Below are 17,318 nucleotides of genomic sequence, written 5' to 3' on the forward strand. Positions count from 1 at the left end.
CCAGATGTTGATTTTTCAATATTTATGCTGCTGCAAAGTGCAACGGAGTAGTGAAATGTAGCTTTGAGCTAGTGCATGTAGCTAGTCGTGCATTTACTTTTATTGGTGCTGGTTTAATGATCCAACTTTTAACATTTCAATAAAGGCAATTCGTTTTTGTGCCATTCGACATGCTGAGACATTTGAATACTCCTGGTTTTTTAGTCAGTCAGTCTCACTCACCTCTTGACGTTGCAGGGATGAGGGGAATCACAAATAATGATCCCAGCTCTTCCAAGCTCCTTTCTGTCCACCTGGTTTAGGTGGCTGGGCAAAGACACATACATGTTTCGTCTTTGTCTAAATTATTACTTGACAAATGTTTTTGTAAAAAAATATACTGTAAAACTGTGTATCACACTGATACTGTTTAAGACATGATATATATATATATGTGTGTGTGTGTGTGTGTGTGTGTGTGTGTGCTTGTTTATATATATATATATATATATATATATATATATATATATATATATATATATATATATATATGTCAAATAAAATAAAATGATTGTCATTTATTTGTATTAAAATACATATGCAGCTAATATTTTGATTTCTCCTTGCTTCCTCGCCTGCTCCTTGGTGACAATGAGGTAGGCCATCTGTGGAAAATAAAATCGAAATCCTATTGGTTGTTTTTTCAAATCGTCATCGATAACAACCCTTCCCTCTCTTGTGTTTGGCCGCTATATAAACACATACAAAATCTCGTTTGTCTTCAAGGCACCCAGTAACATCGTTGGTGCTGCTACGTGTTTCTATGTGGGAGGGTTTTGAGCAAAAGATTGACGTTTGATTCAATGGCAGATGGAGAAGAGAGAGTGAAAAGGAATGGACACAGTCATGTTAAAATGGTTTCAGATTCACCTGTTGATCCGTTCACAGAGAGATGGTGAGTCGGAGCGACCTTGTGTTTTTATATAGCAACGTTGTTTTGTAATGATAAACTGAATATAATGTATAATTATCTATTTTTGCTTTTACCAGAGATTCTAACAGGATGCTTTTGGTCTGTTGTTCACGAAAACGGAAAATGGAGATTGTTTTCCGAGTGATTTTTGAATTGTGATTAGTACATCTGAATTTAGGTTTTGACATATCCTCTTGATGCATTTTCAGTTAGGATCCTATCCTGTCCTATCATATTTGATAGATTTTCTTTTTTTACAGTCCTAACGATCAGATCAGGTTTACAGTGTGAATAAAAGCCATTGTTTGAAACGTTGAAAAAAGAATACTGTTATTTCGTATTATGTATAATTATAGATGCAAAACTTTCCTGCAACAGGTGTCAAGTTTCAAATCCAGTGGCTGAAAGACCAGCGATAAAGTGACGAGCCTGGTCGCGTTTCAGCACTACAGTAGAGGACAGCTCCCACAACCGAGTTCAGCGCTGATTATGGGTCAGTCAATGTTAATAATTGTAACATTTCGTTGTACGGAAACTGCAGTTATGTTTACAACCATGTCGACACATTCCGATCAGCATCATAGTCAAATAAAAAACAGAAAGAATGTAAAATAAAGTGTAACATCAAATTTCACTGCTTTACAAAATAGATCTGATGTTTGTAAAAAATATGGGCTTCTGAACAGGACTATTCATGCCAGAAGGACTACTTTATATGAAAATAATTCTAATATACACAAAGACAGTGAAGGTAAAAGCTAAAGACTGTGTCAAGATGAGATGTATTTCTGAAATTAGATGCATATCATTTGTGAGGCACAATATTGCTATCATAAAAGTGAAAACGCAAAGGGCACAATGTAATGGGTGCCTGTAGTTCCCCTTCTGGTTCTGGGATATCAACAGACAGCATCTAAGAGGTGGTGTGATTAGATAGGCAAACAGAACCAGAAAGGCAGATTGATAACAATTACACAGGATTCCAATATTGAGCCATTCATCGTCAATTCTTCAGATTGAACAGCCCTTTGGTTCAAAGGTCCAGTTTATTTCCTTTGATGGTGGAAGAATCATGGAATGAATCACCACAATATCTGTCCACAACCCCACCCCCTTCATTCTTTCTCTCTAACTGCCATTGCTCCCTCCTTTTTTCCCTGCTTCAGTCTTGTTGCATAGCTACCAGCTCTGAAAAAAAACAACACTGGAGATGAATGACAGTCATTAAAGCAATGCATGTGTCTAGTACACTGGAGTGGAAGTGGGCAACAAGCTAATGAACCTCAATATTACTACTACTGTAATTGCTACTACAGCTTTGACCACCTCTAATATCATTCCTACCACCAGCACAGTAGGTATTTGGCAATGAAATAGTACCCATTGCTTTATCATATTTTTATTTTTCCACCTCAGCACTTGAAAAGCTGAATTTGGAGTGCAACTGGCAGGAAAAAGCAGACTGCATTTAGCAGACAATCTATCATATCTTATTCTGAACACAGGTAGAGCTATCGCACAGACAGCCCCCATTACTGCCATCGGTGCTCCCCTCCCCCATCTCCTCCTCCCCCTCCAGCTGAAAGCTCAACTGCTCTTTGAAAAGGCTGAAGAGCTTGCGTAGAGGCAGAGGGGGTGGGGGTGCGGCTGCTGAGGTGGTGCGAATGTCACTGGGGCTTGTGTAAGCCAAAGAGATGGGCCGTAGGCAAGAAAAAGTGAGCAGCTGTGACAGAGATAGAAAAAGGTAGAGACAGACAGACAGAGAGAGAGAGAGAGAGAGAGAGAGAGAGAGAGAGAGAGAGACAAGCTGACTGTCCTCTGGATTGCTTGTTGGGTCCCAGTCAGTTCCTGCCTGAAAGTATTGAGTGTTATATTGAGGTGGGTTGCAGTACCAGTATCAGATATCAAAGGAAAACATGTATTGTTTGTTTGTACCCGCCAAATGAAATAAAAAGACATTGTTATTAGTAAAAAAACATTATTTTTCTTACAGACTGTCATAAATTAAATGTTCTGCTACAAATACTACTACTGTTAATACTAATATTTTTACAAGAAATTGCCTCACATGGGCCCAGATGCCCAGATGAGGGAGAGTAAGAAAGAAAAGTTTTGTTTATTCCATATATTAATTCCTCTGTAATTGATTGAAAAGGAATTGATTGAGAAACCAAAATGTGTAAGACCTTGCTTACCAAATGTGGTTCCTTGACATTTATACTTCCTTATCCCCTTCCGCTTTCCTATGCATGAATAATTACAAATAATTGCAAATCCAGTATGGCATTTGGACTATAATGTGCAAATCTTACATAGGCTTAAGTGTCGTGCATGAAGTACACTAGAAGGGAAGTATCAATATATTTTCATAGATATTCATAGGTGTTACATTCACAAGATTGCATTACACAGTGTTCACACTGTATGATGATGATGATGATGATGGTGGTGATGTACTAATATGATTTTATCTTCAATTAATTAACTTGTAAGCCCTTATTCAGTGTCTTTCAGAGCATGTGAAGATAAAATGCTGAATACAAACAACACATGAGCAGGTGCAAGTACTGCAAACACGGTATTTCACAATAATTAGCGACTGCCTAAGTGACAATTTTCCGAGGAAACTGCAATACCTATGTAACTGGGTGTCATGTTTTGCTGTCACAGCCAAGGATTCAGCCACATCCTGTGAGGGAGGTGCTAGCCTACAGTGAAGAGGGGAGACAAGCCCAAGGTGCTGAGTGGAAGACTAGTGATTTTGTTGTGATGGTGAACAAAGACAACAAATCCCAGTCTGCCTCCCAGCATGGGACTCAGAGCAGCAAAGTCCTCTACAGTGTGTGCATTTGTCTGCGTGTTTGAGAAGGTATTCTTCTTATACAGTTAAATGTCGGGAAAAAAAATCACCCAGCACCAGCCAAAGGCACAAAAAGGGCCACGGCTTTTATTCCTTCCTTGGATTGTTTATCTATGAAAGGATTTTTGTTCACAATTGAATGGGGTCTTTTGTAACTGTGGCATGGATTAGTGATGACAATGATAATTAAGTGCCAAAAAGCCTTAACAATTTAAGATTTTACATCATTGCAATTAAGAATTTAATCTTTCTTTTCAGACCTTCAGTGTTTTATAAGACCAATTGACCTTTTCTTGGCAGTACTGAATTACACAGATAAAATTTCTTGACATAAATGCAATCAATGGATGAAGATCCTATGGCTACACATGTTGAATGAAAACAAAATCTAAAATAAATACATTAATGCAAGAAATTATAAATAAAGAAAGCTAGTATGGTCAACGTCTGTCTGTGTTTATTTTTTTCTGGAGAGGTGGGGAATGATTGTTTGACATGGTACATGAACAAATCATTAAGGCTGGGGAAAGGAATGGATATTTTTGAACATGGTGTCTTAAAATTATATTTCATTATGGTAAATCAAATCTCTGATAATAGAACCATAAATGCTGTTGTTGCATAATTCCAAGCATGTGAGGATATCCTTGCTGACTAAAAGACTTCATTAAAGGCAGGTTTTTGCTGTAAAGTTTATTTTACCTCAACTATCTACTCAAGTCTATAAACTCTGGTTACAAACTTGCATGACCAAACAGGCTAACTACATATTTAGATAATAATGGGCCATCAGAATGGAGAAATGTGTTAAACTGAAGGATACTATGCGTTACTAGTATATACACGCATTAAACTACTGGCTGAATACTTACCAATTTTACTATATAAACCTAAATAACCAGATTCAAATGCATTTTAAGACCATATAGAACACGCTGATCACACTAATTGACTACTGTAGAAAGCTAGCTATGAAGAAGCAGAGCCCACTGACTGAACATGTTTCCAGGTATAAAATTATTATTATTATATTGTACTGCGTGAAGAAAGTATGAAATTCGTAACTTGACTAATCGATAGGCAGAAGGGTAAATAGATAACCTGGAAGGAGGAAATGGGTTAATCACCAAAGACTGTAAGTTAGCTTCTCAGATTACATATTATTATTTAAAGCCCCACTTGCTTGCAGTACAGTTCTGTATTCTTTTACCGAGATAAATTTTACTTTCACTGTACATTCCACGACGTGTTCAGATGTGGTTAAATGTGTTGGCTTTAAAGCCCAACAAATGTTTTTATTATCGAGGCGGTTCCACTGCATTCCATGCGCGGTGCAGACCGGGGACTGTAGTTGAAACTACAACGAAGCTAGCCTGCAAAATAAACAATCGGTCCATTAACAAACTACACGTGCCTACAAGCCCCGAAACGTTTTCTATCTGGGTAATTTCTGTAGCTTGCAGTTCTTTGTGGGAATTGTATTTCTTATCGCAAGAAAATTCCCACAGCGTCTAGGACTCGCCTCTTTCTTTGAAACTACAACGTTCATGAGGCATAGCGCGTATGGTAAACATACAACTGTCAAACAGCGGAGTCGCCATTTTAATGTCAGCCTTAAAATGGCTGAAAAATGCAGGAAAGAAGGAGAGACGCTGACAAGGTTTCTTTTCTTTTTTTGAAAACAGAACCGACATCCAAATTTACAGACATATTACGGGGTTAATGGCTAAGGGGAGAGTCTGACGTCGGTAAAATGGATATTAAAACTGCGGTTTTCAACGCGGCCAGAGATGGGAAGCTGAAACTTATCCAGAAGTTGCTGAGCAACAAAAGTCCGGAGGAGTTGGAGGCGCTTGCCGAGGAGAAGACACAAGGAGGCACTCCGCTTCTGATCGCCTCCCGATACGGTCATTTGGAGGTAGTGGATTATCTACTTGGACACTGTAAAGCTAATGTAGAGCTGGGGGGATCCGTTAACTTTGACGGAGAGACTATTGAAGGGGCTCCCCCTTTATGGGCGGCTTCTGCGGCTGGTCACCTGCCGGTCGTGCGGACCTTGTTGAAGCACGGGGCGTCGGTGAACAACACCACGCTAACAAATTCGACCCCACTACGTGCCGCCTGCTTTGATGGTCACCTAGAAATTGTGCGCTACCTGGTGGAGCACCGTGCTGACATGGAGGTAGCTAACCGGCATGGCCACACCTGTCTCATGATATCTTGCTACAAAGGCCACAAAGAGATTGCCAAGTTTCTGCTTGAGCGTGGTGCAGATGTTAACCGCAAGAGTATAAAGGGCAACACGGCACTCCATGACTGTGCAGAGTCTGGGAGCCTGGACATCATGAAGATGCTTTTGAAGTGCAATGCACGCATGGAGAAGGATGGCTACGGAATGACCCCCTTGCTTGCTGCTAGCGTGACAGGTCACACGAACATAGTGGAGTACCTGGTGCATCAGCCTCGCTCCTCGCGAGAGGAGCGCGTCGACGCCCTCGAGCTCTTGGGCGCAACGTTTGTCGACAAGAAGCGAGACCTGCTGGGCGCCATGCGGTATTGGCGACGGGCTTTGGAGCTGCGTCAGCCCGGGGACAGAACCGGGGCGCTGAGCAAGCCGCCCCCAGGGCCCCCCGTCCCGGCGTACGACTGCGCGCAGGAGGTGACCACGACCGAGGAGCTGGAGGCTCTCATCACCGACCCGGACGAGATGCGCATGCAGGCGCTGCTGGTGCGCGAGCGCATCCTGGGGCCCTCGCACCCGGACACGTCCTACTACATCCGCTACCGCGGGGCCGTCTACGCCGACTCGGGCAACTTCGAGCGCTGCATCAGCCTGTGGAAGTACGCGCTGGACATGCAGCAGAGCAACCTGGACCCGCTCAGCCCCATGACGGCCAGCAGCTTCCTGTCCTTCGCCGAGCTCTTCTCCTTCGTGCTGCAGGACCGGGCCAAGGGCACGCTGGCCACCCGCGTCACTTTCCAGGACCTGATGGGCGTGCTGGGCAAGAGCGTGCGCGAGGTGGAGCGGGCGGTGGCGCAGCGCGACAGCCCCCCTGAGGCGCCCCAGTTCACCAAGGCGCTCTCCATCATCCTGCACCTGCTCTTCCTCCTGGAGAAGCTGGACTGCACCCCCGAGCAGGAGTACCAAAAGAAGCAGACGGTCTACCGCCTGCTGAAGCTGAACCCGCGGGCGCGCAACGGCTACACCCCGCTGCACATGGCGGCCGACAAGGACACGACGGCGGTGGGCCGCTACCCCGTGGGCCGCTTCCCGTCGGCCGCCGTGGCGGGGCTGCTCCTGGAGTGCGGCGCGGACGCGGACTCGCGCGACTGCGACAACAACACACCGCTGCACGTCGCCGCCGCCAACGGCTGCCCCGAGATCATGAGCATGCTGGTGCGCGCCGGGTCCCACTTCGACGCCACCAACTCCAAGGGGAAGACGGCCTACGAGCTGCTGGACGAGCAGAACGCCGGGCGCCACGCCCTGCACCCCCTCAACTACGTCACGCTGCAGTGCCTGGCGGCCCGCTCCATCGAGAAGCACAGACTGCCCTACAAGGGGCTCATCTCAGAGGAGATGGAGGCCTTCATTGAATTGCACTGACCCCCCCCCCCCCCCCCCCCTCGATCTGGCCTCCTCTCCATCAGCCATTTGCTCTATCCTTTACATTCAATTCTTCTCAGGCTTAGACCAAATCAAAGCAATAATCCCACGCCACTAATCGCAAGCGACAAACCTGTAATTTAGGGAGGTTTTTCTCTTGTTAGCTTCTTTTTTTCCCCCCCATTCATTAAAAGGACAAACACTTTGAAATACTTGGCTGGGATTTGCAGTTAGAACTTCTAATTTTATTTAGGCATTTGCAATGTCCTCTGATGTCCACAAGAGCAAGATAACAAGTGTTTAGCTTTGCCTGTCGGTATGTAATTTGGCAGTACAATTATTTTAAGGTGAGGGTTGGCAGTAGTTGAGAATAAGGAATGGGGGTTTTATTGCTAGGGGGATTATAAACTTTCTGAAATGCCTGCATGTTGGGATAAAATGATGGTGAGAATTTAAACTTTCTTATATTGCAAGAAAATCCATCAGTCTCTGGTACAGACCCTGTCTGGCCAGCTCCATGGTCTGTCTTTCTGTCGTCGCCATTTATTTTTATTTATTCCATTTTATAGTTAACCTCACTTGAGAAAAGAAGTACAGTCTGCTGTGCCAAAAATGTTTTCTCAGTTTTCACTGATGGCCAGTGTAGCCAAATAGAGTAGCTCTGATTTTGTGAAGCGTCTTCAGCTTTAAAGAGTGAAATTTGTATGGCTGCTTACCAGACTGGAGTACTGTACTGGCCATAGCAGAGTTTCCTTGTATTTTAATGGTATCCTATTTGAAACCGTATCCTAACCTTGTTAAACCCGATACAAGGAGAGCTTGGGAAAGGACAAACTATTTTAACCACCAAGAGAATCGGTTGTGCTTTGCTAGAGCTGTCTGTCCATTGCAGTGAACGAAAGTCATTAATCCTAGAAGTAACTTGGTCTAACCACAGGATTTCATCACAATCAGAGGAGGTTTGAATGGATTATGGAGTCTGTAAACGGACTACACCTGCCTCTTTAGTCTTATTATCAGACATTTTTTGTTTTGTTTCGTTATTTTACTGTACGGCATTCTGTTGTTAACTTGACCTTTATTTAAAGCACTTTGGAAAATCCTAGGATCTTATTTTGCATCCAAACCGTGGACTCACTCAGTTTAACAGATTAATGAATTTAACACCTTCGGGACAAAGCATTAGTTTGAGATGCCTGAATAAAATTCAGTATCCCATGAGAGCGGGTGGTGTTTTTGTGCGGGCGTTGTTTGTGTGCGCCGTTAGAATGGTTTGTGTTTTTGTTGTTGCTGTGCTCTGTGAGAACGGTTTTTTGTTTTTGAGTGGGTGTGGTTTTTGATTGGATGTGTGCACTGTTCGTCTCAGGACAGCTGGAGTGTACTTCAGCAATGCCGTTATTATGTGATTGTTGATTTTACCAAGGGTAAACTTTTGTATTGTGGGATGAGGTCTTCTAAGGTTTGTGCGTTGATCTGGTCTAGGAAAGTGGGCCCTGCCCTTCCGATGGCCGGTACCATGGAAACACATTACCTCATCAGTGCGGCTATTCTTTTTACTTGGAAACAGGTTAAAAATCCGAAGGGTAGAATTATTAGTGTTTAGCAGTTTGAGTCAATTGAGTAAACCTACAAACATTTATAACAATGACCAGACATAAATACCTGATTTGATTAACTACTATTTATGTTGAGACTGAGGATTTTTAATCTAAAGCTATATAGTATAGATACAAGATGTTTAGAAGATATATTTATGGTGGAAGAAAAATGTACTTTTTCCCCTACTAGCCTTCTTGACACTACAGCCCCACTATCCACTACTGAGCTACTGAGTTAAATGTTGAGAAAGGGGAATATTTTGGGCTGCACGACTGCTTATTCGTGCTGACCAATGCGATTACACGTGGGTCTTTTTATAGATGAAATGGGAGTAATGAAAGTAAAAATACCTTGCGCTCTCCTGTCATAGGCCCGGCTTAATCATGGAGCTTGTTGGTTGGCTGTGCGCAGGCTAAAGCATAGCAACTGCTGTAACCCAATAGCAGCCACTGTAGGTGTTTTTTTCTGTACAGGAAAGCCTTCCAACAACCAGTTCCTGTACCGAAATGACACTGGTTTCAGGTAATGTTTTATACATGTTAAGAGTGGGTGTGGGAAAGAAAATAGAAAGGAAGAATTATTGTTACAGTTATTGTTACATTCAACAAGATGTTTTACTGAAAGAATTTAAGGGCGGTGCCTGGCTGAAAGGTACAGTGGGGGTTCCCCACTTTGGAACTGAGCAGTCAACCTTCTGGTCAAACGATCATTAATCAGCCTGCCACACTGTCACCTGTTGTACACAACTGGTGTTATTCCTGCACTACAACATTCCTACACTTTTGCATTTATACATAACTATCTTATCAACTGTTTTCTTGCTTTGTTCTAATTAGGTAAGTAGTTAGAATAATAGAAACTTGACCGCCCACAATTTCTGCATGCTTGATTTATAAATGGAGTATGGTTTACGTCAAAGGGGGTGTGTGTGGCATTTCCTGTCTAATTTTGGAGACCTTTAGCACTCCTTTACTCCCCCTTCCCTCTCATCAATATGGGTCTGCTCATGTCCAACATTAACAACTTCCCCAAAGCCGCAGTCATAAGGAATTAAGTTACACCTTAAAGTTTCCAAGAAAAAGTGAAATGAAAGCACTGATTTGCTTTAATAATGATATAGGTGTAATCTAATTTTAAAACAATAGTAAATGACCTAATGACTCAGATTTAATGTAATTTTCTTTTAAATGAAATGCAAGTACAGGTTTTCCAGTGTTAAGGTGTGTATTTTGGACTTAAGCGATGACGTATCTACAAGTTATCAGCCATGGCGGGTTCTCATCTCCAATCTACAGCCCTGATTAGAATAGAAATGTGATTTTGGTATCGTCGCTAAACTTTTAAATTATGTAATTCCACTTCTACCTTTGTAGTTTAAACTTTTAAACACAAGTCTGATGCATAAAGAGTTTTCTGAACTTTTTCAAATGTGATCTGGCCCATTGTGTAAGGCTCCATTAAATGCCAGCTTGCGGTGTGCAGTTAGACAGACTTTAATCCAAGGTTTCAGGTGGATTTGCATGTGAGGCAGTAACTTGATATTTAACAAGCGCTCGCAAGGACAAAAATGCAGTGTTATTACTGCCTTGTCAGTACAAGCCTTCTACAAAGAACACCAACATAATAGGTGCAGCAAGAGCATCTCCCACATTCAAAATTGCTTTAAAATGTCATTGACAAAAGTTAAGCCATTTATTTTATTCTCCAAAGACCAAGGAAGCCTAGAATAGTTTAATGTATTTTTAAAAAGCTTATTTGCAACAAAACTGCTTTGTTAATATGTGCCAAATAAGAATACGTTAATATAACATGGCTTGAACATTTAGTTGAGGTTAGACCAGTGTTTATTTAAGAGTAGATTGGCACAGCTTTTGGACCTCACAGTAGAAGTTTGGACCTCACTGCTGCCGTAACACAAGACATGGTATAATTAGTTGCACTCTTGTCTTGACAAAAGAAACCTATAAACCTGACCTATAAGGTAATTATTATCAGTGGGGTGAAGTGACCAATGGTAACGGCCCCAAGCACTGTTCGTATATTCTTTGTCATACTTTTTCCATTGGACTTTATTGCTCTGAACATTATTCTATGGACCTGCTGGTTTTTAAAAGCTAACACTAACATGTGGAGCTAACTTTTTGGATTTGTTTTGTATTTTAGTAATAAAAAAAGATGATACTATATATCCCATAATATTCAGCTACCTTAAACAATGGCCAGCTTCTACATATTTTAAATGAAGCCTTCTCTTAGTAGTTGTCTAATTAGAAAGCTGATTCCTTGAGAGATGGTTAAAAATTTTGCACTGAATAATCATCATCTAGCATAAGAAAAGCAATTTGACTTGCTAATTCTGAGCATGCAATGGTTGGATTAGAGATGACTATATTGTTGTTATAGGAGGGGTGTCACTGGAGAAGGTTGCTTTGTTGCATAGTGATGTCAGGTACTGCAGTGGTGCAGTATCTGCTGTCGCTTCACATATGAGAACATTCACTCCTGCTAATGACACACTTACGGAGATCACTGTCAAGATCCTTTTCAACCATCTTATGCTATCTATGGGAAATTATTTTGGTTCAGGGGACGGTCCTCACTACCTGATTCAGCAGGGGAAGGGCAGTGTTATACTTGGAATTCTCAGCGGAGCTCATTAGTGTTTGACTCCAGAAGGTGGTGGGTGTCGAAGTTCCATGGGCCAAAGCCAGAGTTTATTGATGGCATGCTGTCCTTGGCTCAGTGTTCCCTCCAATGACTGCGCAGTCTTCACTAAAGCTAGCGCCAGCCCCAGAGCCTGGCTCCCTCCAAGCATGCCCATTTCCTCCTCTGCCTATGGGATGACTGAAAGAGATGCTTGACTGTACGTCCCTGCTCAGAAGTAAAAAGTCTTGGGATTATTATGGATGCAAAGTGGCCTTTTTTCCCATCTCAGGAACATTCCTAAAGTGACAACTATTATTTTCACAACCTGACACTGAAAAACAAACACACTGCCAATTAGACTTTTATAAAGCTTTGTTTTTGGTTGGTCCAAAATAAAAAAAATATAACAAACCAATGAATATAACAGAATTCCCACAACTTGTAAAAATATGCAGCTGCACCCATACTGAAAAGAGAGCACACATTTCTTCAGTACTGCAGTCAGCTGTCCTTTCCTCCTCCTTTCCTGGATATCCCAATGGTGTCTTCTCAGAATGCCTAGCATTTTTCCAGACCATTCAGGCTGTACTGTCCAAAAGGTGTGATGTCTGTATCCACTGAGTACATCATGGAGGAAAATATATGCAGAGTTGTCTACTGTAATTGCAGGGAGTTGCTTCCAGTTGCAATAATATATAACAGTAACAGTACCAGTGTTCTGACATTCCTAGAAATGGGGGATCAAAATTGGTTCAAGAAATGAAATGGCAAAGATGCCCCTTGGATTCGCAGAAAAGATGAATCAGCCATAAACATCTAATTGAATTATGAAACAGTTTGAACTGGACACATTTAATGAGACTTAGTAACTGATGGATTTGGGGCCTTGCTGTTCCCTAACTGTGTTTGAGGCGACAGGAAGAGCAAGTGCTTGCCTGAATAAGGTACTCCACATGTACTCTAGGTGGCAGCACACACCGCACTGAAAAGGAAATGGAAAGAAAAAACATTTTCCAACTATTCTGCTGTATGTTTGTTCAACAAATATCTGTCCTGTATGAAAAAGGATAGCGACTGCGATGTAATGAGTATGAGTTTATATTTAAAATTAACATGAAAATTTGTTGTAAATATCAAATATATGGGATACCAAATGAAACATAAATTGGATCTATTTTCCCCCAAATGGAAGCTAAATATCAATTTCATTCAAGATTACCTGAAATATTGATCTTTCTATTTCTCTGATATTTATGTTATAAAAGTTCAAAAGTTGCCTCATGATGTTACATTTCAAAATATTAAGGTTTGCTTAATATTTTGAACAGACATTGCATAATTATTGAATACAAGGTAATATTTCTAAGAATATTTAATTCTTTAAGTTTCATAAATATAAATGTAATTAAGTACTTGCTAAATTTTAAATTAAATTAGCAAAATATAGGTTTCAACAATTTTTCCTTTAATTGTTAGACATGACATTTAAAGCAAAGATTCGTTTTTTTAATTAATTAATTTTTTTAAACATGAACTATTGGGTCAAAACCATATATTTAGCTGACATGTAGAAAAAATGTACATTAATAAAACTGAATAATATTATTGTTCTGGTCAAGCAAAGTAGGCTATTATGCAGCTGGGTTGGTTGAAGTGTAGTTTGTCAGTCTGCCTGCACACATGGTTCCATGTTAGTATGATTATTCCTTATTCCGCAGTTCCTACAGCAAGGCCATCTCTGCAACATCACTCTAAAACAAATAAAAGTACAGCGCAGGTACATTTTTGTTCTTTAAGGAACAAATTTCCCAAATGTACTTTGAACATACAATAATGTTCTATTTGGACACTAATACGTACATTTTAGAAGGAAAAAAGGTACAAATGAATGATATATTGCTGGCTAGGGGTACAATTGTATGTACCTGTAAGGTACCTCCCCCCTCCCCCCAGTGACAAGTGTTTGTATCAGACACTTTTTTGTAGCCTTTTTTCTGAGAATGATCTTCTGTTGATTTGGGAAGGCTCATTCTTCCAATATTTTCTGCCAGCCACCACATCTTCTGAGTGGTGAAACCATTTTATCACTATGATGAGCTGTGAAACCATTTTCTCTGAGGATTGCACACCTACACCACTGGCGCAAGAGTGTAGGCATATTTAATCAATAAATCAAAATAAGGGCAGGTGCTATAAGGCACATGCAAGGAGAATGCCTTGAAGTCCTCTCTCCATGGATGGTGGTACACCGTAAGTCGTAACTACCAGCAATGATTTCAGTACAGTATACTCAATCTGAAGAAAAAACACATTTTCAACATAAAAAAATGCCAAGTTACTCACACATACATAGCACTGTTTATAGGTCATTAATTCAAACTTGCCAAATCTAGGCCTGCCATTAAAAGTATTGATATAAAAATTAGGCCAAGCTACAAGAAACAATGTTAGCTATCTTAGCTCACACAAATTAAACAAGCTGTACTCCAAAGAAATGCTACCCAGTGACATTTGTATGTGTGAGTAACTTGGCATTTTTGTACGTTGCAAATGTGCTTTTCTTCAGATATCATTTCTTTTTGTACTGTGTTGTAAGTATGTGACAATAATAATGCATGTAAATGTAGGCTATGAGAGAGACATGCATATACATAAATACATGTGAACACACATACATTCTAGCTGAAAGGAACACATAGACATAGATTCAGTCAGTTCTCCTTGACCATGAATGACAAATAAATGAAAGTGTTTGTCATATTTTGAAATTGAAGTGTTTTTAATGGGGTATTGTGTTTGTACAGTGTATGTCGGTAAAGGATCTATAGTGCTAGCAAACATTCATTCACAATGGGGCACTGCAGGGTAGTTACAGTAGCCTAGTTTAAAAGTAGTTAACAGGCACAGTGGTGAATTTGACCGCTCTGACTATAAGAAAATCAATATACCTGCCGTGAAGAAGTCATTATGTTGCACCGGTTTCTATACGACCGGTAACGTGACCTACCGGACCAAATTGCTATGTAGATTTTGGTGCTTAATTTCTGTCATGGTTCTGTGTTTGTCTGTGTTTCCTTTTCTGGGCCGCCAGATGGCAGAACTTCAGTTTGTAGTTCTGTTCCTTTTCCCTGTTTAATTGTATTATTGTTTTCAATTATTCAATTATTGTTTTTTGGTTATGTCTCGTTTTCCCTTCCCGCTCGGTGGTCTGATTGTGCATTGTGCCCTCCTGTGTCTCGTTAGTGTCTTGTCTATTTAAGTTCTTTTCTTCCCTGACTTGGGTGCTGGTTTCTCTGTGTTTCTGATTGTGTTTCGGCCCTGTGTGTTTCTGCCTGAGAGTAGCTTCCTGTGTGTTTCTGCCCACGTTCCGTTTTCTACGTGTTTTTGGATTTTCTTTGTTTTCTGTTTTGAAGTTTTACTTTGTGTTTTTTGAGAGTTGCCCTGCGAGGCCTTTTGTTCCCTGCTTTAGTTCCTGATTTGGAAAGTAAAGTCTTTGTTTCAATTTACCGTTTGGAGTTTGAAGTTTTTTCCCTCACTGCGTTTGGGTTCTAACCCCCCTTTTCGTGACAATTTCAGAGCCGTCTGTACTAACATTATACACTCGGTCTGTTGTCTCGTTAGCATGGTATCTAACATTAAACTCGGTCAAAATGTCAAAAGCTGAACTGTCGAAGTGTGGGTGTATTTTATTTTGATTTCAGAAATATAAATGAGTTTCCCGCAATTTTATTGTTTTTTAAACATGTGCACTTCTATATATGTCCATTTTGCATGTATATCTGACGTTTTTATTGGCTGATGTAACTAAATGTCCAACAGGGAGACATTATTTGTGGGCCTGGAGCATTTGGAGCGATGATATAATCGGCAAAAAGAAGAATGGAAAAAAAAAGCAAAATACACTAAGTTTGGGGCTTTATTGTGTGTACGTGTGAAGTTTTTCGTGAATTCTCTGTTGACATGAGGTTCTCTGGATGTTCTTCTGGGATCTTCTTGGAAGAGTTGTTCTCTTTGGGGAAATTTTTGGCAGGCCAGCCACTCCTGGGAAGATTCACCAGTATTCCAAGTGTTGTCCATTTGGAGATAATGGCTCTCAATGTGGTTTGGTGGTGTCCCAGAGTGTCCAGACTGTTATATTTCAACATTTTTTTCCTCATCTCTGCAGGAATTTCCTTTGACCATGGCATAGTGTGGTTGTAGAAACTTTGCGGTGACTAGCCTACTTCACTCTGATGGTAAGGCTCAACATGAGTGAGGTTTAGATTCAATGTGGCTGGCTGCAATCAAGCCTGGCTGTGTTCAATCAGATTAATGTAATTATCAATTAAATTTGCTTTATTTGTTGATTGAGTAACTAAGGGGGCAGTTAATTTTCACATGGGTGATATGAGTGTTTGATCACTTTTCATTAAATAAATACAATTATTTTAAAATGTGTTTTGTTTACTCAGTTTCTCTTTTTCTAATATTACAATTTGTCTAAAGATCTAAAACAATTCTGGGGGACAAATATGCAGTAGTACACGAAATCAGGAAAGGTACAAATACTTTTTCACAGCATTGTAATTCTGATCTGTGGGTGTGCTGCTGAACCAAGAATCATTAGTTTGGCAGGTACATCACCCAAAAGCTCCACTAATCTCGTTTAAATTATGTTTAGCCTATATATTGTGATTAAATGACTATTGTAATAGAATAAATTATTAAAGTCAATTAGCTCGATGTAGAAATATACTAAATACTGTTCATGTATAAAATTAAACACGGATTAAAAACTTGCTATTTGCGTTTTTGTGTAGGCACATTATGAGCCCTATAGTCCTTCAAAGCTATTCCCTGAACATTTACCACTTGCTTTTGGAGATGTGCGCCCTTCTGATAGCTACATTACCTGACAATAAATAAATAAAAAGTTCATGATGTCTTGAATTTCTTCCCCTTCTGTAGATGATTTGCTACCAGGAATACATAGCCTACAAAAATAGGCTACACGATATACAATGAATACGATAGGCTACGTAGGCCTATCTTTAAAAAAACCCTCGAGTAGCCTATTACAGAATTTGCAGTTGCCTCAGCGAAATGTATCAAGCACATTAATTAAAAATGAGTCTTGCTCACGGTGGCGCGCCGGTTATTTCTTCTAGATCATTAGCCTACATAATTTTAATTGTAGGCTACACTACAGCACTTACATTTAAAACTCGGAGTCTTAGAGGAACGGCAGTTCAGTAAATATATCGCTCTCGCCTTTGTAATATCCTATCGTTGGACAGGAGGAGCAGAAGGGATTTTGTGGACAAAATAAAGCTGAACTGTCTTAACGTATGTACAACGTTAATCCAGTTTTACGGTGCATACAGAATGCATTGTATTCCACAGGATGCAGGAGGCGTCCAAAGCTCTATAGTTCTGAAGAACTTGACAAATTGCTCTCCCGCCAAATACTACAGCTGCAGCTCCGAGCAAAACAGAAACCGGCGCCACAAGCGTCCTTAGTTTGGCGCTTAATCCTGTCAATCATTTGGCATGTGGGTTTACCGAAAGAACTGATGCTGCCAGTGCTTCTCGTTTTTTAAATGCCTCATCTACCTATTTTTGAAAGCAACGGGCTATCTACGAAAGTGATTTTTAAAATATTTGGTTAATTAACA

At 40.6% G+C, this 17,318-nt stretch overlaps 1 protein-coding gene and 1 long non-coding RNA gene across 2 annotated transcripts; both read left to right on the forward strand.

The window, feature by feature from the left end:
- Positions 1–782: 782 nt before the first annotated feature.
- Positions 783–4,256, forward strand: LOC118230500. Its single transcript, XR_004765856.1, has 3 exons — positions 783–934; positions 1,331–1,445; positions 3,623–4,256. It is a non-coding gene; the product is annotated as an uncharacterized LOC118230500 (long non-coding RNA).
- Positions 4,257–5,398: 1,142 nt separating this feature from the next.
- On the forward strand, positions 5,399–8,640 carry LOC118230597 (protein fem-1 homolog A). Its single transcript, XM_035423733.1, has one exon. The coding sequence runs from the start codon at positions 5,566–5,568 to the stop codon at positions 7,417–7,419; it is 1,854 nt and encodes a 617-aa protein (XP_035279624.1). The 5' UTR covers positions 5,399–5,565; the 3' UTR covers positions 7,420–8,640.
- The last annotated feature ends 8,678 nt before the right edge of the window (positions 8,641–17,318 follow it).

Source organism: Anguilla anguilla, chromosome 6 (genome assembly GCF_013347855.1).
Source record: "Anguilla anguilla isolate fAngAng1 chromosome 6, fAngAng1.pri, whole genome shotgun sequence".
Lineage (NCBI taxonomy): Eukaryota > Metazoa > Chordata > Actinopteri > Anguilliformes > Anguillidae > Anguilla > Anguilla anguilla.

What these genes read in the sequence shown, in the direction of transcription:
- LOC118230597 (XM_035423733.1), top strand. Translation starts at nt 5,566, where the DNA reads ATGGATATTAAAACTGCGGTTTTCAACGCGGCCAGAGATGGGAAGCTG.